This window comes from Montipora foliosa, chromosome 7 (genome assembly GCF_036669935.1).
Source record: "Montipora foliosa isolate CH-2021 chromosome 7, ASM3666993v2, whole genome shotgun sequence".
In the NCBI taxonomy this organism is placed as follows: Eukaryota; Metazoa; Cnidaria; class Anthozoa; order Scleractinia; family Acroporidae; genus Montipora; species Montipora foliosa.
The window spans coordinates 9374288-9399287 of NC_090875.1; the positions used below are offsets into that span (position 1 = coordinate 9374288).

At 38.5% G+C, this 25000-nt stretch overlaps 1 protein-coding gene across 1 annotated transcript in view; it reads right to left on the bottom strand.

Annotated features, from left to right (window-relative positions):
* Window positions 1-579: 579 nt before the first annotated feature.
* The window catches only part of LOC138010323 (glucose-6-phosphate 1-dehydrogenase-like), a 36613-nt gene continuing 12192 nt past the window's right edge, over window positions 580-25000 (bottom strand). The window contains exons 6-15 of the mRNA XM_068857244.1: window positions 23865-24023; window positions 22759-22884; window positions 20213-20306; window positions 19002-19188; window positions 17393-17422; window positions 16493-16605; window positions 14934-15026; window positions 4284-4360; window positions 3099-3191; window positions 580-1841 (exon numbers count right to left, since the gene is read on the bottom strand). Coding sequence (XP_068713345.1) covers window positions 1751-1841; window positions 3099-3191; window positions 4284-4360; window positions 14934-15026; window positions 16493-16605; window positions 17393-17422; window positions 19002-19188; window positions 20213-20306; window positions 22759-22884; window positions 23865-24023 — 1063 coding nt within the window. The 3' untranslated portion in view covers window positions 580-1750. The remainder of the gene's footprint in view (window positions 1842-3098; window positions 3192-4283; window positions 4361-14933; window positions 15027-16492; window positions 16606-17392; window positions 17423-19001; window positions 19189-20212; window positions 20307-22758; window positions 22885-23864; window positions 24024-25000) is intronic.

Consider the following 25000-nt stretch of genomic DNA (forward strand, 5'->3'; position numbering starts at 1 on the left):
GTACATGTTTGTATGTGAGCAACAATACTAATTAAGCCTGCAGGTTCCCACAAACATAAGTATAAGCATAGAAAAAATTGTGTGGGAACGGGCACAAAATAGGCATAAGCACAAGAAAAAGAAATTTCCTTGCAACAAAACTTTGGCTTTGTTACATAATACTGGAAAGTAGGAGGGACTGCTTTATTCACGAATAAAACTTGGATTGAAATGAAAGGCAGGTGCAGGTTAGACTGTTGATGCAAGGGTGAAATTACCCTAATCTTTCACATATCTGGATACCATAAGCAATAATATTGTCTCTTAGAAACCTAAACCCATTCAGGAGGCTTCAACCTGCTCCCAACTGAATGGCTTCATAATTTTATAGCTTAGTTGGTAGAGCACTGTACTGGTGTCCCAGAGGTCATGGGTTCGACCAACCTGTTGAAGCCATCTGAATCTTTAAGGTGTCTACAAGAGACCATTGCTTAAATTATAATTTGTCCAGATACAGTGTAAGTCCGAGGATCACTTCTCTCCTTTCATAAGATTTGGAACTACTTTGTTGTCATTACACCAGCAAACAGGACACTTGAGTCCAATCAAAACATTTGTTTATTTCACAAGTGTCTACTCTCTGCAGAAAAATAGCTGATTGAAGTTACAATCATGACTGTGCATTGAAACAAACTCAGAGCTACAGCTGTAAATCAAAATAATTTTTGTTTTCTGATCAAATGATTCATTGAAATAATTGAAAAAGACTGTCATTTCCTCAATTTACTTTTCAGTTTGACACTAAACTACAACCTACTTTATTATAATTATAATTTGGGCAGCATATACCTTCATATACCTAGACAGAACAATATTCATCTAAAATTCCTATATTACCAGATGCCACCACCCAAAGAATAGGCCTAGTTCAATAATTATATCAATATTCCTGCATTGGTACAAGGCTTTATAATAGTCAAGTTTCACGGCTAAGTTCTGTTTTCTTTGTCTCACAAGTCTCTAGGGAGATTTCTAAACAAAAGACAATTCAAATTTAACCAAAAAGCCTCACAGCCGTGTGTGAATATTGATATACTGAACATGGCCTGTTAAGTGGTCGACATGCCCTTACTACCAGTGAATTCACTTTACGAATGAAATACAATTAATTTTGTTGTAGTTTTTTAGTGTTAAATAAGAAATCCCAAGATTATTGCTTAAACTAAGCTGTAAATAATTGAAGGGCAAGGCAAACTGTTATGAGATTTTCGACACTTGAGTTTTGTCAAATCACTGTCCAATTTCATGCCATAAATGGCCCATCAATGCTGCAATAAGCTGTCAATGGAAATACTACCAAAACAAAGTGAAGAAATAACAAACAATTTTGTCCCTTCTCAACAGAATGCTTTCGTTTTTTTGTGCCAATTGTAAGAGTGCATTATTGTGCATGTTTCCTGACCAGTCAAAAATTGGCCACATTTGACAAAATACCGGTACCGGTAACCAGATTACAAAAGAAAAAATCATGTCCTATTTGCATACACCCTTACAGTGAACAATCAAAAAATACACCCACCTCCCAAACAGAAAAAAAACAATGTAATAATGAAATAAGTGCTTACAACTAAGAAAAAATATTAGCATCACTCACTTCCTATTTGATTTTGCTTCAAAGGGAGGACGAAAATCTGAGAAAGAATATTTAACACCTGGATGAAGTATCTTAACCAGTTTGGTCTATTGATAGCGTAAAAAGCCTCTTTGAAACCTACTTTTCTGGTTTCTTCTGCCACTTGTATGTACCGCTGTAAACAAAACCGCACTTCTTGATGAGTTCGTCTGATTCAAGAGGTCCCCGGCTGTCAAAAAATAAACCAAATGAAGAAGAAAATCAAAGATGGCTGTCTTGAGTGCCTGAGGTCCCAAGGTATAATACATGAAAAAAGCTTGCAAGGTTAAGATTAAAGGCAATGAGGGGGCCACCATTCAAAGACGAGGGCTAAGAATGCCTAAAAATTTTCTCACAATTATGGGATTTAATGTATGCTTCACCCTCAACATTTATTGGATATCTTGTACATCTTCACCCCTCATTATTCCCCACCAAATAAATATCCCAACAGCGAAGCCCAAGGAACTTGTTATAACAAGGCAGTCATACCTTGATGAGGTAATGGTAACCAAGCCTCAAAATCTATATTGCTGTAAAAACCTTCACCATTGATAATAGAGTTCACTTTGTCTAAAACCAGACGATTTTACTTGTCAATGGCTGGTTCTGTGAAGTAGGTGGCTGTGGCAGAAAAGGGGCCGTATGGCCCCATTTTCCTAGGGGGGCCTGGGGGCATACTCCCCCTGAACATTTCGAAATCTAGGAGCTCGGAAATGGCATTTCCAGCAATCTGGGCATCAACATTGGTCACAAATATTTATTAACACGACTAGCTGCACGTGGCCAAGTTATGGGGCAATTTTTTTGCACTCTCGATCCTCTTGTTGAAATACGACCAAATATCGCCTCCAGCTGCGCACTTTCCAGTTTTGTCTTCCATTTCTAATAAACAACATGTAGAAAACCAGAAGGACGTACGTGTAGTGAATATGCTCAAGGCAACATTTGGCACCAGTCTTTCTCCTCTATTCATCCAACATGGCGGAATGCAAAGATCGCGTTGGTGAGTGGCTGAGGCGAGGTCAAATAACCAGGAATTCATAAAGATAATCAATGTTCAAAAAGGAGCAGAACATACACCAAAAGGTCTCTTGACATTCTAGTTGTTTTATTTAATTAAAATAAATTAAAATGTATCAAAATTAACTGGTGAGGATCGTTTAATTTAAGCTTATCGAAAAAGTAGGCGGCGATAACTTTAGGGAGTAGCCGGTGGAAGTCGCCGGTTGCCAGCTTCTAACGAAACCTCTGCAATGGGGCACAGCTGGATTCAATGGGTTAACAACCCCTACCCCCCCTCCCCCCCACCCACACTCCACTCCTTTAACCCATTGACTTAAACAGAATTTTACTCTGTCTAACACCTTATTGTCAATCGGTTAAAAGAAATAATAAGGAAATTTAACAACAGAATCAATTTTGCAGGCTGAAGTGGATACAGTACCTTCCAAATTTATAAGGAATTGGTTTGATCTTTTCCTTTTCAATCTGATGCAGGATAGGAGTGAAAATTCTCCAGGCCTCAGCAAGCTCATCACTGAAACGATCATACCATAAAATTAATATTAATGACAATAAAAAGGGGAACAATGTGAGATGTAAGCAGATTACTGGGAATCTTTCTTTACAAGTATTCTAGGCTTGTAGTCTTACTGTGTGAATCTGAAAACACGAACACTTTGATTTGATTTTGACGTTTTCTATTACGCAGCAACCAATCAGAACCAAAACTACCGGTAATTACGGTTAATCGTTGCGGTTTAGTTTTCACGCTTGTGATCAGCTTTTCACTTGAAACACAATAACATTAATTTTCATAAATATTTCTAGTGTTCATGGTTTTTGGATTTTCACGGTAAGCAATCGCAAGCAACTTTACAGTAGTTTCAAGAAAAGCCTAAGAAATTAATTCAAGCTTGTCAACATGACTTGAACTCGTCACCATTCGATTATGCTACAAGTCCCACCCGAGCCTAGCCTTTTTCTTTCAATATTCCCTTACTTAACTTGCTCGCAAGTGCAATGAACTTTCTCACTTAAGGCCATTACAACCACAGTTGTAAAAGTAAAGTTCAAAACAGATGTCAAGGAATCACCACTGGGCATTGAAAGGGGCAGGTACAAAAGCTGGACCACATCAACTTGGATTGCTGACCTCAGATCAAGCTAAAAACGGTTTTGTAAACCAAAACTAATCGATGTTTAACCCGATTTCACTAAGGTTTAAGGGCTAGGGTGATTTCTCAAGGCCTTATCATTTTTTTACATTGATCCAAGGTGAGCAATCCTACATGTAGTTGATCCAGTTCAACTTTTGTACCTGGCTCATTGTAAGTAAACTTTATAGTATACTTACTTGGAAGATTTCCACACAAGAGGTATTTCAGACCATCTAATGAGGACTACATTGGTTCAAAAATAATTTGTAAATTTTGCAAAAAATGTGTGGGCTTGTTCATACTTTTGCCACCCAATACTCTGCCACTTTAGATTGCTAACATCTCGCTGACTAACAAAACCAAAAAGCTTAAACTTAATTGGGTAGATGAAAACGTTTAACACCTTTTTTTACTATTATCATGATAAATTATGTCAATTTGTTTATAGCTGCAATCTTTTCAGTTGGTACCTTCTGACAAAATGACTCTGATTCCCAGAAAAGACATCAAGGATGAGTCTTTCATAAGCATCTGGCATCTTCACATGCTGTTTTCATGCACAAAAATGAATATAAATAAGATTATCACCCATAACCTTGTTGATTCTACATTTCACAAGAAAATTCTTAAAGTGCTATCATAGTTTAAATCACTTTTCATTCACATTGATTTCATAATAATCAATTTTATGTAAATCTAATTAAGGTAAAAGTGAAGAACAGCTCACATCCACCGACAGTCCGTCAACAGGTTCCACTGTTTTGCTTTAAACTCAGAATGAGCTCATCAAACTTTTTGCGCACTGCTGTGTTACACGATGATCTTGAAATAACATCAAATTGTTTTAAACTCTTTTCATTCTTTTATCTCTATCACCTGGAGTAAACATTTCCTACATATACAGGGCTAATAACTTTTTACAAGCTTTGCACGCTACAATGCTTTAACTGATTCTAAGACACTACAATGCTGACTTCCAACCCTCCTTTACAACTTCAGGAAAAAGAATGACAAGAATCTCTTCACTTGAATTGAAAATAACTTTAGTCACAGGATACGAGGCCTTCTGTGATTTTTTGATTGTTAAGAACACTAAGACCTAAGACCCCAGTGACATTTGTTGATGCTTACTTTAATTGGCACGGAAACTAAAGATAGTGTCTTTTGAATAAGGAGAAATTCAGTCTGTTAACCCTTTTGTTGTTACCACTAAAAATGTGATACATGAATTATTTCGTCAGTACACATTAAAAATTTTGTTATCATGTTAACACGTCGGCAATTTTGCTGTAAGTCACGCAACCTATAAACAAATGCCACAGATGGTCGATCTTAATAGGGAACTTAAGCAATGACAAGGGTGACACGGCAACAAGAACGTCACAAGTTTGCATATTTAGTGGGCAAAAACAATAGCTTTGCACCACCTGCACATTCATTTCTTTGCATTTCTTTCAACAGGGAAACTTCACTACCAGAGTTTACCAAAAACCAGGTAAACTACAAGTACATTGGAAATCGGCCATCCCAGAAAGGTGGAAGCTTAACACTATTCTACAATCTCAGACAAAAATAAAGGGGACACTTCACGCTGCGTAGCAGATTACCCCTTCCCCCTATTCAATGTTGCAAAGAGAACAGCGTTTTTCCAAGAGCCCAACAGTTTTTACGCCATCAACATTGTCACGGGGGAGGGGGGTTCAAACATGCTTTGGTGTCACGATCTTTTTGACCGGGATTGTGTTGATTACAGAACTGTAGAAAGTTCTACAGAGATCTGGTTGCGGTTTGGGTGTAAAGATATGGATGTGCCACGTTTGTCCTCGCGTCATTTGGGTGAGTGCTCCTATGCTTTGGATGAGGACAATGTGTCTAATTGTTGCCGAATATGTTCTGGAACATGTTTTCTGTGTAGTTGCAGATGTAGTTAGGGAGAGATTGCAACTGCACGATACAGGACTTAGCTGAAAGGCGATGAAAATGGTTTCTCGGCGGTGGATTGATAATAACACACGTGCTCGTGTGTATTATTGGAGCCAAGTTAAGGGAATGTCAATTCGAAAAACGGCACTACATTGTAATGTTTCACGTGGAGTTGTTTGGAGAATAATCCAGCGACAGCGCGAGAAAGAATCCTGAACTGCTGTAAAAGCAAGACTTCAACTTTACAACGCGGACGTCCGAGAAAACTGACAGGTAGACAGGGGCGTTTACTTCTGAGATGCTTGGCCAAATTGCGCGATGAAGATGGCAATTTTACTGCACAACGTCTTATGTTTGAAGAGGCTGCCAAAGGAGGTGAACGCATTTTTATCCAAGATGGAGATCCATCGCAGAATTCGGCTGTAGCGAAGAGAGCCATGTCTCGAGTGCAGTGTAGAGTTTTTAACGTGCCAGTGCGTTCTCCTGATATGCACTGCATTGAGAATGTATTTCACATCAAGAGTAAGAAATTAAAAGAAGAGGCCAAAGTGAAGAGAATAACCAAAGAGTCATTCGGCGAGTTTAAGAAGAGAGTTATTACGACAATCAAAGGTCTTCCCGTTGGCACAACAGATGAATTGATCGCTTCTACAGACAAGCGATTAGACGCTGTCATTACGAGTCGTAGCCGTCGTATACGATATTAACAAACGATTTCTGTAGAACCAACAACTATCTTTTAAATATTTCAAAGTTTCTAGACAGACAAGCCGTATCACTGTAATATCAGGGCATATAACAGAGTACATTGGGATAAACTATGGTGACTGAACAGAGTTCTCTGTACTGTAATTTGTACTAGTCACTTCAATGGAAATTCACCCGCTAAGCTACATTATATGTTTTGTTACAAAGCCATAGTCTGTTTACAATAACGGTTATAATCATAAGCAACTCAAACATCCATATTCTTTGCCCTGTGTTCTTTAGTGTACGCGCCGTAACAGTGGGGCCAAATAGGCGACTTATCATAAATCCGAATACGGTTAACCACCTACGATTAACCATTTGCATTCCTAATTTCCCGACAAGCCGAAGTGTTGTACTGTCGTTTATGCCATTGAACAAAAATTGTCAACACAAAGTTTCAGTTCATTGCACTTTTGTGCGTATTTCTCCCGTTTCAGTGAAATGGTGAGTCTTGCAATTGGTTAACCGTGCTTTTGCATAATTAATCAGCTATCAAGTGCGGATTATTTATAATGACGGTTAACCACTTTGGCTGTTTGCAACACGAAGAGTTTTCAGGGTTGTACAGTTTTCAACTGAATAAACGATTTTACCTATCATGTAAAATAGCATCACAAGTAAACCGATCACTCTAAACCTCCTGCTCTTCAGTACTGGCGCTATGAAATGGTTAATCGTTCGTGTATCAAATGGTTAATCGTTCCTTTCTTCCTATATGTTGTTAATCGTTCGTCTCCTTGGCACTTGTTTACCGTAGTTGCGAGTTTCGGAAGCAAACTTCATTTCATAGTGCCTTCACTGTTTACTAAAATCCGCCCTTTTTTAAGAAGGCCCGAGTATAAATTCCGCGAAACGTCACGAGGTACACACTGCTCAATTGCCTTCTACCAAGAACACCGCTGCCCTCCATAGATTATATCTCAGTGCCCACAATGTACCCATTTCGACACAAGAAGTATCACAACACCGTTACATTTTCAACTGTCTGAACAGAAATGATCTTTTAGTGTTCATCAAAGAACGAGTTAGGAAATCTCCACTTCGCACACAATTAACAACAACGTGTACAAGAATTGACAACTGTAAATAAACTCTCTTAACCTAATTAAAAGTGAGACCTCCTTGACGAGAAATTATTTCTCTCAAGTCGTTCATTTATTTGAACTACTGGCCTCTTCATACTCGTTAAATATATCTAGCAAAATTCAATCTTTTCCATAATATGCATACACCCCACTTGTACAGACACTTCACATAAATAGCTCCCATGACCTTTTCATTCAATTACTAACTACAGCTCGCGTGACACGCAGCTACACACAATCTCAGACAAAAATAAAGGGGACACTTCACGCTGCGTAGCAGATTACCCCTTCCCCCTATTCAATGTTGCAAAGAGAACGGCTTTTTTCCAAGAGCCCAACAGTTTTTACGCCATCAACATTGTCACGGGGGAGGGGGGTTCAAACATGCTTTGGTGTCACGATCTTTTTGACCGGGATTGTGTTGATTACAGAACTGTAGAAAGTTCTACAGAGATCTGGTTGCGGTTTGGGTGTAAAGATATGGATGTGCCACGTTTGTCCTCGCGTCATTTGGGTGAGTGCTCCTATGCTTTGGATGAGGACAATGTGTCTAATTGTTGCCGAATATGTTCTGGAACATGTTTTCTGTGTAGTTGCAGATGTAGTTAGGGAGAGATTGCAACTGCACGATACAGGACTTAGCTGAAAGGCGATGAAAATGGTTTCTCGGCGGTGGATTGATAATAACACACGTGCTCGTGTGTATTATTGGAGCCAAGTTAAGGGAATGTCAATTCGAAAAACGGCACTACATTGTAATGTTTCACGTGGAGTTGTTTGGAGAATAATCCAGCGACAGCGCGAGAAAGAATCCTGAACTGCTGTAAAAGCAAGACTTCAACTTTACAACGCGGACGTCCGAGAAAACTGACAGGTAGACAGGGGCGTTTACTTCTGAGATGCTTGGCCAAATTGCGCGATGAAGATGGCAATTTTACTGCACAACGTCTTATGTTTGAAGAGGCTGCCAAAGGAGGTGAACGCATTTTTATCCAAGATGGAGATCCATCGCAGAATTCGGCTGTAGCGAAGAGAGCCATGTCTCGAGTGCAGTGTAGAGTTTTTAACGTGCCAGTGCGTTCTCCTGATATGCACTGCATTGAGAATGTATTTCACATCAAGAGTAAGAAATTAAAAGAAGAGGCCAAAGTGAAGAGAATAACCAAAGAGTCATTCGGCGAGTTTAAGAAGAGAGTTATTACGACAATCAAAGGTCTTCCCGTTGGCACAACAGATGAATTGATCGCTTCTACAGACAAGCGATTAGACGCTGTCATTACGAGTCGTAGCCGTCGTATACGATATTAACAAACGATTTCTGTAGAACCAACAACTATCTTTTAAATATTTCAAAGTTTCTAGACAGACAAGCCGTATCACTGTAATATCAGGGCATATAACAGAGTACATTGGGATAAACTATGGTGACTGAACAGAGTTCTCTGTACTGTAATTTGTACTAGTCACTTCAATGGAAATTCACCCGCTAAGCTACATTATATGTTTTGTTACAAAGCCATAGTCTGTTTACAATAACGGTTATAATCATAAGCAACTCAAACATCCATATTCTTTGCCCTGTGTTCTTTAGTGTACGCGCCGTAACAGTGGGGCCAAATAGGCGACTTATCATAAATCCGAATACGGTTAACCACCTACGATTAACCATTTGCATTCCTAATTTCCCGACAAGCCGAAGTGTTGTACTGTCGTTTATGCCATTGAACAAAAATTGTCAACACAAAGTTTCAGTTCATTGCACTTTTGTGCGTATTTCTCCCGTTTCAGTGAAATGGTGAGTCTTGCAATTGGTTAACCGTGCTTTTGCATAATTAATCAGCTATCAAGTGCGGATTATTTATAATGACGGTTAACCACTTTGGCTGTTTGCAACACGAAGAGTTTTCAGGGTTGTACAGTTTTCAACTGAATAAACGATTTTACCTATCATGTAAAATAGCATCACAAGTAAACCGATCACTCTAAACCTCCTGCTCTTCAGTACTGGCGCTATGAAATGGTTAATCGTTCGTGTATCAAATGGTTAATCGTTCCTTTCTTCCTATATGTTGTTAATCGTTCGTCTCCTTGGCACTTGTTTACCGTAGTTGCGAGTTTCGGAAGCAAACTTCATTTCATAGTGCCTTCACTGTTTACTAAAATCCGCCCTTTTTTAAGAAGGCCCGAGTATAAATTCCGCGAAACGTCACGAGGTACACACTGCTCAATTGCCTTCTACCAAGAACACCGCTGCCCTCCATAGATTATATCTCAGTGCCCACAATGTACCCATTTCGACACAAGAAGTATCACAACACCGTTACATTTTCAACTGTCTGAACAGAAATGATCTTTTAGTGTTCATCAAAGAACGAGTTAGGAAATCTCCACTTCGCACACAATTAACAACAACGTGTACAAGAATTGACAACTGTAAATAAACTCTCTTAACCTAATTAAAAGTGAGACCTCCTTGACGAGAAATTATTTCTCTCAAGTCGTTCATTTATTTGAACTACTGGCCTCTTCATACTCGTTAAATATATCTAGCAAAATTCAATCTTTTCCATAATATGCATACACCCCACTTGTACAGACACTTCACATAAATAGCTCCCATGACCTTTTCATTCAATTACTAACTACAGCTCGCGTGACACGCAGCTACACACAATCTCAGACAAAAATAAAGGGGACACTTCACGCTGCGTAGCAGATTACCCCTTCCCCCTATTCAATGTTGCAAAGAGAACGGCTTTTTTCCAAGAGCCCAACAGTTTTTACGCCATCAACATTGTCACGGGGGAGGGGGGTTCAAACATGCTTTGGTGTCACGATCTTTTTGACCGGGATTGTGTTGATTACAGAACTGTAGAAAGTTCTACAGAGATCTGGTTGCGGTTTGGGTGTAAAGATATGGATGTGCCACGTTTGTCCTCGCGTCATTTGGGTGAGTGCTCCTATGCTTTGGATGAGGACAATGTGTCTAATTGTTGCCGAATATGTTCTGGAACATGTTTTCTGTGTAGTTGCAGATGTAGTTAGGGAGAGATTGCAACTGCACGATACAGGACTTAGCTGAAAGGCGATGAAAATGGTTTCTCGGCGGTGGATTGATAATAACACACGTGCTCGTGTGTATTATTGGAGCCAAGTTAAGGGAATGTCAATTCGAAAAACGGCACTACATTGTAATGTTTCACGTGGAGTTGTTTGGAGAATAATCCAGCGACAGCGCGAGAAAGAATCCTGAACTGCTGTAAAAGCAAGACTTCAACTTTACAACGCGGACGTCCGAGAAAACTGACAGGTAGACAGGGGCGTTTACTTCTGAGATGCTTGGCCAAATTGCGCGATGAAGATGGCAATTTTACTGCACAACGTCTTATGTTTGAAGAGGCTGCCAAAGGAGGTGAACGCATTTTTATCCAAGATGGAGATCCATCGCAGAATTCGGCTGTAGCGAAGAGAGCCATGTCTCGAGTGCAGTGTAGAGTTTTTAACGTGCCAGTGCGTTCTCCTGATATGCACTGCATTGAGAATGTATTTCACATCAAGAGTAAGAAATTAAAAGAAGAGGCCAAAGTGAAGAGAATAACCAAAGAGTCATTCGGCGAGTTTAAGAAGAGAGTTATTACGACAATCAAAGGTCTTCCCGTTGGCACAACAGATGAATTGATCGCTTCTACAGACAAGCGATTAGACGCTGTCATTACGAGTCGTAGCCGTCGTATACGATATTAACAAACGATTTCTGTAGAACCAACAACTATCTTTTAAATATTTCAAAGTTTCTAGACAGACAAGCCGTATCACTGTAATATCAGGGCATATAACAGAGTACATTGGGATAAACTATGGTGACTGAACAGAGTTCTCTGTACTGTAATTTGTACTAGTCACTTCAATGGAAATTCACCCGCTAAGCTACATTATATGTTTTGTTACAAAGCCATAGTCTGTTTACAATAACGGTTATAATCATAAGCAACTCAAACATCCATATTCTTTGCCCTGTGTTCTTTAGTGTACGCGCCGTAACAGTGGGGCCAAATAGGCGACTTATCATAAATCCGAATACGGTTAACCACCTACGATTAACCATTTGCATTCCTAATTTCCCGACAAGCCGAAGTGTTGTACTGTCGTTTATGCCATTGAACAAAAATTGTCAACACAAAGTTTCAGTTCATTGCACTTTTGTGCGTATTTCTCCCGTTTCAGTGAAATGGTGAGTCTTGCAATTGGTTAACCGTGCTTTTGCATAATTAATCAGCTATCAAGTGCGGATTATTTATAATGACGGTTAACCACTTTGGCTGTTTGCAACACGAAGAGTTTTCAGGGTTGTACAGTTTTCAACTGAATAAACGATTTTACCTATCATGTAAAATAGCATCACAAGTAAACCGATCACTCTAAACCTCCTGCTCTTCAGTACTGGCGCTATGAAATGGTTAATCGTTCGTGTATCAAATGGTTAATCGTTCCTTTCTTCCTATATGTTGTTAATCGTTCGTCTCCTTGGCACTTGTTTACCGTAGTTGCGAGTTTCGGAAGCAAACTTCATTTCATAGTGCCTTCACTGTTTACTAAAATCCGCCCTTTTTTAAGAAGGCCCGAGTATAAATTCCGCGAAACGTCACGAGGTACACACTGCTCAATTGCCTTCTACCAAGAACACCGCTGCCCTCCATAGATTATATCTCAGTGCCCACAATGTACCCATTTCGACACAAGAAGTATCACAACACCGTTACATTTTCAACTGTCTGAACAGAAATGATCTTTTAGTGTTCATCAAAGAACGAGTTAGGAAATCTCCACTTCGCACACAATTAACAACAACGTGTACAAGAATTGACAACTGTAAATAAACTCTCTTAACCTAATTAAAAGTGAGACCTCCTTGACGAGAAATTATTTCTCTCAAGTCGTTCATTTATTTGAACTACTGGCCTCTTCATACTCGTTAAATATATCTAGCAAAATTCAATCTTTTCCATAATATGCATACACCCCACTTGTACAGACACTTCACATAAATAGCTCCCATGACCTTTTCATTCAATTACTAACTACAGCTCGCGTGACACGCAGCTACACACAATCTCAGACAAAAATAAAGGGGACACTTCACGCTGCGTAGCAGATTACCCCTTCCCCCTATTCAATGTTGCAAAGAGAACGGCTTTTTTCCAAGAGCCCAACAGTTTTTACGCCATCAACATTGTCACGGGGGAGGGGGGTTCAAACATGCTTTGGTGTCACGATCTTTTTGACCGGGATTGTAGGTGCCTTACATCCAACAAAACGAGTAGCCACTAATTGGCAAGCAGAAGTCAAGTCATCTAAAAACCATTCAATGAACATTCAATGAACATTCAGATGGGTCAATGAACATTCAGATGTTAATAAACAGTTGGAGCCAGCCAAGTACAATAGAAAACACCCTAACCACAAGTTCACGTGGGAAGTCTTAATTAACCACCGCCTATTTGTGGTTATAAACAGGAGAATAAAAAAGACGTTCTATATCGCACGCTTCTGTCCAGAACTAAATAAACAAGACAGTGCAATCACTGGACCTCACTTTGTTTCCCATGGGAACAGGTATCTCATAACTGGCTTTGAGTGAACTGTAAGAACACTGAGCATATGCAGATTATTTTACTCTGATGATGATCAAATTGATCAAAAACGTTTAGGTCTCATACTTTTAACAGCCCTTACCTTAAAGTTTTATATTTTACTTTTATTGCCGAAATGTACATAAAATAATAATATTATTGATGTACCACATTTTTAGTGGTACAACAAAAGTGTTAACGGACTGAGTTTCTCCTTCTTCAAAATATCCTATCTTTAATTTCCATGCCAATCAGTAAGCATCAACGAATGTCACTGTTTCTTTTTTCTATCACACAACATTCAAGCCTCTCATGGCATTGTACATGTCTGTTTAAATTAAACTTTTTATGGAAACAACATCCAGCGCCCAAATCTCTGACTAGTGGTAATTAAGTTTTCCGGGTTTCTTTCCCGTAATTTCCCTCGTTTACAACAGGTCTTGGTTTTTGTACCACTTCTTCTTCTTGTAAACTGGAAGTTTACAAGACATGTTTTAACATTTTTATGTCATCTCCAGTTGTAAATGTTCTTTATTTGAATTTTTAATTCTACATTTAAGTGAGTAACTTGAAACTCTATTGTCTTAACTGACTGTATAATTAGAAAATTCAAATTGAAATAAAACTTTACAACCAAAGATGAAATGGACAGGACTATTGAATGTCTAACTTGTAAACTTAAAAAAGGTTGTCCTTTTTTTCACATTATGGGGTATACATGTAGACTTGGAAGTTCACGCTCTTGAGTGCATTATGGGTAATCAGGGCAAGATGGAGAGAAATTCAAAGGTTTGTAAGAAAGTTCAAAACGATGAAAAGTATTCATGACATGCAATACATTGAGGCTTAATATTTACTCACTGCCAGGTGAGTAAATATCTCCACGCTCAGGGCTCTTTATACTGTTTCATGGTGTCGTAATATTTTTATTATTTTGTATTTTCGCTGGTCATCGACCTTTGCAAACTTGGTGGCTCCTAAAGGAGCCATTTGTTAGAAGTTGAATGAAAGAGGCTTCAATCCTAGAAGCGGTTGTCAAACTTCAGGGCCGGGTTGATCGAAAGCTGATTAACTTAAATCCAGGATTAGCGTAAACTTTGTTTCACGTTTTCCACTTTTTGGTGAAAGTTTCTTTTGCTTATTTTTGTTTTTCAAGATTGACTTCCTCCGATGTAATGTTCTGCCGAATATCAGCGTTGATCGGCATTTGGGAGTAGAGAAATAAACTCCTTGGTTAATTTTTAATCTGGGATAAGCGTTAATCGGCTTTTGAACAACCGGGTCCAGGGGTAACAGCCTTCCCTCTTGTCACATGTTGAACATCACCGGGATGTACCAACTCATCTTTTACGGCAAACTGCCACAAGTTCCTTCACTGAGGAGCCCTGATGATTGATGACTGCTGAGGTTAAGGTCCCTGGCATCTACTTTCTTCAATTCAGCTACTGCCTATTGCAGAGTAAGTTTATGTTTTGAAAGCATACATTTTCTGTCCCTGAAAAAACCTGTCGCTAGACTGTTGGTTATCTGTTGGCCGACAGTCGGTTGAGGGGGGCTCTTCTTCACAATTATCAAAAAAATAGTGCAATTAAGTCATCTTATTTTTAACAGCAAGAGCAGGCTGAAAAGCTAATGGCTACTGGCTAACTATTACACATAACTCTGATTCAAGAACACAGCTGACAATGACATCAATTTAATATAAACTGCTCAAAACACCAGAATGTCGTACCTTGTATCTTTCAGAATAAGTCAAATCAAGCTCTGATTCACTGGGCTCAAATGACATTCCTGCTTCCTTGATCATTAGCTTCACATAAACAGCCTGACAAACAAAATGCATCACAGATAAGTGGTGCTTGACACCAAACATGAGAATTTACAAAGTTAAGTGTAAAGTAAGGGGGGCAGAAGTTTGGAACACCACAGCGCAGTAAAGGGCAAAAACATCAATCAGCATTCCACAACCATAAAAATAATCATTTTCTTCGTTAACAAAGGATCTGACAAGAACGCATAACCAAATCTGTACAAAATTAGTCGGCTCCAGCATCAGTGAGTCATGTCCAGAAATGCACATAATTACATGTAAATGCAAACGGATTTCAGTACGTCAGTGTCCCTTGCTATTTTCACCAAATTCAACATCACTCATGTCTCGGACGGAATAAAGACAACTAACAGGGTTCTGAATTGAACCGGTTACCGTAACACCTGTCACTGGTGTCACTTGTAAGTATTATGGCTTCAAAATTGTCCCTAACAAAGGAGATAAATTTGCCAATCAGTTGCAGTGTTACGGATGAAAACAGCACAGTAATGGCTGTTAAAGATTCTAATGAGAACCCTGATTATGTCACAAATGCTGTTCCTGAAGTAAGGACAAATGGCTGCATTTACCCAAACCCAAAAATAACACTAACCTTTACCCTTACTTAACTGTTGGAAATAGGGTCAAAATTGGGTGTGCATCTAATTGGGTAAAATGATGCTGGACATAAGTGGTGGCACCAGTCGGAGAAAATCCTTTGAAATTTGAAACCCCTTGCGCTTGCACATAAAGTGTTTGAAGAGTCAATTCACACATAAAGATGTTGGATTGGCAGGGATTTTACTCAAAGCAAGGCCCTGGTGTAACACACCCCAAGGTTCAAAATAATACTGATGCAATACAAACGAAATTGTCACAGTCTGTGTTCTAGCTAGATTTGAAGATTAAACGGCAAACAACATTTGGCATGTTTCACATAATAATAATAATAATAATAATAATAATAATCATCATCATGAAAAAATTACTCCTCTGATTGGCTAAAAATGCTGTTTTCAGGCAACAGTGCAGAAAAGATGTAATTTCCATGCAAAACGAAGCATTCTGATTGTTCAACCAAGAGAAGAGCCAACCAAACGCAAGCCATGGATGGCGTAATTTATGGTACAACTTTTGCGTTATTTTGTGATACATGTGCATTGCTTCTGCTTAACCATCTCGACTTTTTTCATGTATGTTACCAAGTGAGTGCATGAGAGCAAGGGTTAATCAGAGGGAACTCAGCAAAATGGAGCGAAGGCCAAGACAAAGGATGGTGTTATGATTTTGAGTGGTAGGAAAAAAATGTGTAACACATAATGGCTGACAAAGAGACAACTTTTAATGAGCATCTGTGTGGTATGACCACTGTACAGAATAACTGTGACATCACTACATATCAGAATGCTTTTTCATTTTGGCCTATCTAGAACACTCCAGGCTGCATAAAATCCACTCTGTAAATTATTGTCTATACGTACCTCGTTTGGTTGCAGTCTTACTACCAGCTCATTCCGTTTGCACCTTCCTTCAAAAATGTCTCCAGGGGCATCATGGAACTGAATGCGAACCTCAGCTTTACGCTCATTCAGAGCTAAAAACAAACAATTAAGTAATTATAGCAAACTTAACATAAGAGAAAGGAAAGGTGCCTGAAATCAAAATATGCAGTACTGGTCCAGGTACTGGTCCCACAAATGTTGCTCTGCATTTAAGATCTTTATACTTTTATTTATCACAAAAAAAGATAAAATTTACAACATTTTGTAAATAAAGTTAGCTAATAAGTTAAAATGTGCTGGCCAAGGGTGAATTAATTTGTGCACCTTGAGTTAATTTAAAGTTAACAGCACACTTCAACTTGCTGAAACCACAAGTTTCATAAACATTTCACCACGGTTCTTGCTGGATTTTTTATATATATGTAAAATTCCAGGAGTATTCAAGGAGTTTTCAAGAACCAGAAATTGAGTTTTCAAGGAGTATTTGTAAGGAGATTTCTATGCCATACATCAAGTTTTAGTGTTTTCTTTGCTGAAAAAGCCTACATTGATATTCTTTCCCACATCCTGCAAGTTAAGTGCATGCACAGACATGTTAATTTTTGCATTAATCTTTCCCCAATAGTCAACTTGCTCAATTTTTGAGATGTCTTGTCTTTAACTTAGTGTAACCTTCATTTTCTCTTGGCATGATGCAATCTCTACAACTTTTTTTTCAAGCAGTTTTCAAGCAGTTTCCCACAACATCCTTTTTTTCAAGGGCTTTTCAAGCACCCTTGAAGTCCAGAATTATATTCCAGGGCTTTTAAAGCACTTCAAGGAGTAGCACGAACCCTGTGTCACTATGTTGAAATCAATGAAGAGAATGACCAACAATACCTTTGCCACACTTGAGAATGAATGGAACACCTACATGAAAAATGAATTGATGGAATATTAATTTTATTCAATGTAACAATTAAATTTTATGGACTGAGACAATTATGCAACAGTTCCATGCAGGTGATTGTCTGAAATCAGAAGTGACAATCAAAGTCAATGGTATTAATTTTCTAGCATGTTTGCTTTCCCCACTAACAAAATTTGTGATAATTCCAAGCAACATTGCTGGTGTTACCCTATTAATGCAGGGTTGGGTATCGCCTGCGGTATGAATGGCACACGGAGACCTGACATGACGTCACCAACTGCTTTGCAAAACATACATTCATGAAAACTCCCAGAACAGGGAAGCAAAGCAGTTTAGCTCCAAGAAAGATGACTGTCTTATTGCCGTCGCCATTGTCGTTGCTTAAGCTCCCTATCAAGGCGCCCCAGGCGACTGTTAGGCAGCAGCCTTGCAGGTCATGGATTAAATTGGGAAAAGACAACAAGCCTCAGATGAAAGTCTCACCAACATATATGTAGTACTGTAAATAAGAGGAGCAGGACCTGGCTCTGAGGGGTGAGAATGTGGTCCACGTTTGATTCCTAATGACTTGTCACATGTACATGTAGGTTGAATTAATTTTTGGTTCTCTACTCTGGTCTGAGAGGTTTTCCCTTCTCCTCAAAAAGTAACATATGATTTGATAACGAGTTGATTTGATTTGATTTCAGTACATTGTCCTTGATAAGTGCCCCAGCACTACAATTACGGTTGACACTTATTAATTGCAGTTCTAGCTGCTTGGATTCAAGCAATGAAAACAACAGTTTTATCATGGTAAATATACCAGACTGTACTGTAAAGTACTGGTAAGTATGACCCATCATAGCAAGGTAATAATACTAATACTAATAACAATAATAATGTGATAATTCAGTGTTCCAAATAAGATTTTAAGGCAGGGTGCCAATAGGGAATTCCAACGGGTCAATTCCCACTGATCCCACCAGATTATTATAAATTTTCCATTAATTTGTCGGGTCATGCAGCTGATCTTGTCGGGTTTTTGACCCGAGACCCGTCACCTATCTGGAACACTGTAATTATCAATAATTATTTGGATATTAACTTTTAATAGTATTATGTAATTAATACTGTTGTTTGTGTTTCATTTTCCTTTGCCTGGTTGGTTTTTCAGTAACACAAAATTGCATAAACATTAGGGAGCTTAAGCAAGTGCGTTTTTGAGATGCGCACCGCAACCGGAAGTGAGTTGTTCTCCCTTTTAACTTGTCTTCACACAACCACATTTATATCGCTAAGTACCTTTGCACTATTAGAGGCCCTACGTTTAAAAATCTGGGAGAGACCGCTATCCTGGCGAGCGAAATATTCACTTCCGGTTGCTGTCCGCGTCTCAAAAACGGGCGTGCTTAAGCTCCCTATTGTCATAGCAACTTTAATCAGTGAAAGTAAAAAAGTTGATCCTATTGTTTGGGACACTTTGACTTTCTTCATGAAAAAAAACAAATCCTTAACCCCCCTCCCCCCTTCCTTTCCTGGACAATGTTGAGTGCCCGAAGCCAATGACGTCTTGCTGCACCTGTAACTTCTACTTACCATCCCACCTTTCATTGTGTATATACATCACTGAAGTAGCAAATGTCGGTGTAATAGAACCCTTTGGCACAGTGGAATCATCAAGGTAGCCAAACTTTCCATCACCCTCTGCACTTGGGTTTCCAATGTATTGTCCCAATACTGTGTCTCCCAGGGTAATTGGACTCATGCACTTCAACACTTTCACCTAACAAAGACACAGCCAATGACTTTAATTAATGGGTGATACTATATTTCAAATTCTTTTGTTAACGTGACATGCAGATTGTGATGAAACTAAGTGATAAGGGACAGTACTATGTAGTCAACTAAGCAAGGCTTCAATAGACCCTTCTTCAAAATGGCGGCAACGGATTTGAATGAGTTAAAATTGAACTGAATAAAAAACTGATACCAGAAATAGATTGAAAGAGCACTTTTACTTTTAGTAACCCTGCAAGGTTTTCAGTTTGTATGACGGGGTATACTGTACGCCTAATACCCCCACTCACACAAATGTCTGTAAATATTTCATTTTTCAACTTACATTTTCTCAGCTGATATTACACCTGATGTGCTGAAAGTTTGCAGGGTTGCTAAAGTACAGGGGTTCTTTCTAGTGCTGGTATAAGTTTTTAATTTTAACTTACTTGAAGTTTCGGCCGCCATTTTTGCCCTGGAGCAAATGCCTTTATTTAGATGCACGTTGATTTCAATAAATGTCACAAAGTGTACCCTTGCTCTTCTGCCCAACTTCAACTTCTCTTGAATTACAGAGAGTTAACGTCACAAAGTGTCCCCAGATACTACTCCTCAAGTGAGAATAAACAGCTGCATTTACACGTACCCTAAGCTAAAAATAACACTAACCTTTACTCTTACCATTAGTTAGTGTTGGAAATATTTCCATGTAGCAGCAATTGGCTTTGACTTAAAGGGACACTTCGACTTAGATGTAAAAATCGGGAGTGCATCCAATTACTTGTATTTCTTGACATTGGTGCCCTGGTGTAACGTGAAGGGTGAGAAAAACCCTCAGTCTTCAGGGTGTGCATTGTTATAATAATTACAATGCACCACAGACTGATTAATGTAATACCATCACTTGCAACCACCTGCCCACACGCTTGTCAAAAATCTACTTGAAATCATGTGATTACCTAGACAAAAACATGCAATATGCTAAGACAACACTGCCAAGAAACGCAACTTTAAATAATAATAATAATCACCTTCTCATTCCGCAGATCTTCAGATTTTTTACTGGCAGGTTTCTCCATGGCCACCAAGCAAAGAACTTGCAGAAGATGGTTCTGCATTACATCTCTGGAACACGATAATAACATTCATGGTAATCAACAATGATATTTTCACACTTTTTCGCTTTACAGCTGGAAGCACAGTACAGATCTCAAACATTATTGTTACTAACAAAATTTAGAGGCTCTGAATTAATTAGGAAGAACTGAGAAGAAAACTTCTTAACTGCCTGGGTGAAGTGTAATGAGAGGAAAAGATGTAGGTTTCATACCACCTGGATACAGTACACCTCCTTCTTACACAATCTTTTGAAATTATACTTAACCCAATGTCCACTCAGACACCCTAGGATGCCTTAAGTTGACGAGTAAAATCTGTTAAGTCTCACTCCCAGGTGTCAATGGACTGCTTAAGGACAGTGCCTACTATTGTTATTGCGCATACGTTCTGCGCATCTAGAGACACTCAGTTTTTACTCCGACTTCCTATGGGTGGTGCTCATTCATACAGGGATATTTTTGTGCAGTTTAACCCATTGACTCCTGGAAGTGAGACTTAACAAAATAATTATTTTACTCTGTCTAACACCAGATGATTCTACTCATCAAGCAGAGGCATCCAAGGGCATTGGAGGTGTCATTGGGTTAATTAAGGACAGTGCTTTCTGATTCAAAGATATTTTTGCATGGTTTACTGAATATGCGAGAAAAGCAGATCTTACCAAGTGTTGTTGAAACCCAAAAAGAAAATTGGGGGTAACTACCCATTTTTCAAAGATAATTAATCAAAATTAATTGAAAAATTAGCTCTATAAATTACAAAGCTACGTATGGCATTCTTTTCCAAATTGAAGCTTAAATATCTCTGAAAAATGCATGGTTACCCCCAATTTTCTTTTTGGATACCAAGAGCACTTGCTAAATTAACTGCTTTCTCCACATAGTTTTAATAGTAGGTAAAGGTCAAGTCTCAGAGTGCTTACAAACCAGAAGGCTCATCAGGCTGGCGCTTATCTCTGGTTTCTGTAGCATGAAGCGACTGGGATGCTAGTCCATTGCAGGGTTACCCCCAGCATTTCACCGGTACGCAATTATGCACCTGCATGGGTGGAGAGAGGCAACGGGAGAGTAAAGTGTCTTGCCCAAGAACACAACACAATGTCCCTGGCCATGCCAGGACCCGAACCTGGACCAATCAATCTGGAGTTGAGCACTCTTTCAGCTCCCAGCCAACATGATTATAAATCTAGTACAAGTATGCTGAGGATAATGTACCACCTCTAACAGAAATTGGGGTCTCTACAAACTTTGCTGCTAAAAATTGGAATAATCTGGAGAGGAGAGTCAGGGAGCTTAAAAGCCATCCAAAGAATAATATTATAAATTGTCTTGTCTACTGCCTCAGCTGGTTATTTACTAATAATTTTAAGGTCAGTATAAAATTAATTAAAGATATTGTATTTTAAGTGAGTTAGTCTTCCATGAGTAATACGTATCCTTAAATTTTGATGTGACCAAATTTTGCATTGATGTTTCAGGGCTCGAAATTGCGACCGATACGGTCGCCAATGCGACTAAAACTTTTAACTTGGCGACTGAAAATTCGAGTTTAGTCGCCACTTTGGCGACTATGTTCCTGTGATAAATAAAACACTTAAGGTGAGAAACAATTTCCTTAGTCTCATTTCTGCTTTTCTGCAAAAGGAAATGCAAATTAAATCTGTTTAACTTTTCCAAAAAAACTTGAATCGCGACCTCCGAGAGGACATTACAGCGTCTTTCGCATGATGATCGCGGGCGCAACATTTTGTTCAAAGGCCGCTGCATTCTGTCGCAGATTTGGTCGCAAGGAACCGGCTTTCATTATGTCCTCGATCAAGTGAGACGAGTCTACACCGAAAGTCATGAATTATTTCTCACAAGAGAAGGATACACTGAGCGATTTTCGTAATTTGCTGCAGTCTAGAAATTACCAGGAAACAAGATCGTTGTTAGAATGCAAACAAGAAGCGTTTCAAAGCCTTTCAAAAACGTTTGTTCAGAGCGTACAATTTCTCGCGTGCGATGTGAAAGATTCAGTTGTTCCTGGCCAAAGTAACCCTGAAATGTTCTTATTACTTTGTTCGCTTACTGCTTAAGGTAAGATTGTCACGCAGAAGTGTTCAGGAGTTTTTTCTTTCGTGTTTTCATGTTTTAAGTCATTCAAGATCGAGTATTTCGGTCTGTCCCACAACCCCAGCTGCCACAATCTACCAGAAGCCGAACAACAATGCTAATTAAATGAGGCTCTAATCTGAGTTTCTGTTCTTGTACTAGCTGGCGACTGCATTTTTGCATTTGGCGACCATTTTTTCTTTGATAGTCGCCAAAAGGCGACTTGGAATTTTTTTAAATTTCGAGCCCTGTGTTTTATAATAATCCCTGCTTCTGACAGGGTGCAATGGATTTTTATTAATTGTCTAGGGGCAATGGCTCCAGGGGTGAAAGGATTAACAAAGATACAAGTCTTTAAACGTCACCTGATGATTCCATACTCGTCAAAGTAACCACCTCTTCCATATGTACCAATGGGTTCCTTGAATGTGATTATGACGCTCTTCACACTTTCCCTGCACCACACTGGACCAAAGATTCGGTTGCCAAACCTTGAAAACAACAACATTCAGCTGGCATTCATTTTTTGGTACTCTACCTATCATGCACAAACTGAAATAATAACTTTGTTATGCATATACTTTCTTCTCTAACTTATACGACATTGAGCTGCCATTGAGATTTTTTTGGTACCTAAAATCTACCGAAATAATTTCCTTATGCATATACTGTACGTGTTGTGGTTCAAAAATTTCTTGGTTTAAATTTCTTCAAACCAGCTGAATTTGTTTTTCTTAGACTAATATTCATACTGATGTCATAATCTGAAACAAACAAAAAATCTACTAGTTTGAGAAGTTGTGTCAAATATATGATTGAACCATAACTTCATTGTATACACCTGAACAAATTACTCAGCTTGACATTCCACTTTTTGGTGAAAGAACATAAATTTTGATGTGGAAGTGCTAATCTTGAAGAACAATGACAACAAACAGAAATGAAAATATTATATTTTACTAGGGACTGTAACAGAAATAAACACCAAAAGTGCAGTGCCTTTTTCAATTGACAGGCTAAACACCCATAATTTAACCCTTTAACTCCCAATAGTGCCACTTATAGATTTTACTCTGTCTAACGCCAGACGATTTTACTCGTCAATGGGGAACCCCACGGGGCTGAAAGTGTTAAAGCTAATTGAGTAAAGGTTGCTCTACAAAAAACAATGTGATGGTTACCACTTAATTGTCATCATCATCATCAGCCTAGTAAGTATTGTGTCTGGTACTACTTGCTGGCTACTAATTAATTCATTCAGTTTTCACTGAATACTAAACCAGCTGATATACATTGACTTGGAATACAAGACAGTACAAGCTGCAAAGATGCACTCATTAATTGTATGCTTAGATTGATTCAATTGCCAGACATATAACAAGAACAATGCAGAAGCTAGAGCAGAAACAAAAATTCAAACCGTTCGATTTAATGACTATTTAAAAAAGAAAGTGTCAAAGAATTTTCTTACCGTAAAACCATAAGATTCTGCACCATTTCTTTTCCAAGATAATGATCAATGCGGTACATTGAGTCCTCAGGGAATAGAGATGCAAGATGATTAGAAAGTTCATTGGAGCTCTCTAAATCTTTACCAAAAGGTTTTTCAATAACCACTCTGCTCCACCCCCTGAAATTAGAAAATGTATTGGAATATATTGAAAAAGGCTACAGGTAGCGTATGTGTTGTAGTTCAGTTTGCACTTTGGTACAATTTGTTTTTGTACCACTACAGAATTTATTGAACCGGTACACAATATATTGAACTGGTACAATTTTTAATTTCATAGTATAGTTTCTTGTTACATGTAACTTACAATATTAATTTATTTTTTGGAGCACTTGTCTGCCATGAATATGCTTTAGTTCTACTGTGGTTAGTTTTCATTTACAATCATCCCTTGTTACTTTTTATAAATCTGAGCCTAGGGTTAGTGTTAGGGAAAGGAAAGACAGTGTTAGGGTTCCAGTTATGGAATGGGTACATGTCACTGGGTTAGGGTTAGGGTTAGGGAAGATTTAGGGTGACAGCTGATTGCCAGTGAGCTTCAATTTCAAACACATAGCCACTTTTGTCTTTATTTTTCGGCTGCTCATCAGTGTAGGACTTCTGTGTGAATAAACTTGCTTTTTTCTCTGATACTGTCTCTGCATTGGCATTATTTGTAACTATAGTGAGTATCTTATGGTAGTCATTTTGTGATTTACTGTAAAGTACTTATTAATAAATGATTTTACAATAAAGTTACAATTGTTCATAATGTTGTCATATTGTTGTCTTTTTGTAGATAATCATGATGTGTTGTTTTTTGTGAAGAATAAACATTAAAATTATTTGGAGTACTATTTCTATGAAAACCCAGAAGCTTTTTTACAGGCTGCTGTGAAAGATATTTCAGTTGAATAGTTTAATTGCACAGTAGTGGCTGAACAGGGATATAATCATGAAGGAAAAATCAGAGTGTTTATTTTCCCATACTGAGTGACTATTTGCACAAAACTGCTTTGTTCAATTGAGGTTATTTTTCCCAGTAACATGTTGGGGTGCAGCGGGCTTGTTTTGTCAACTTTGTCAATTTTTACTGCCACCATATCAGCTACTTTGAA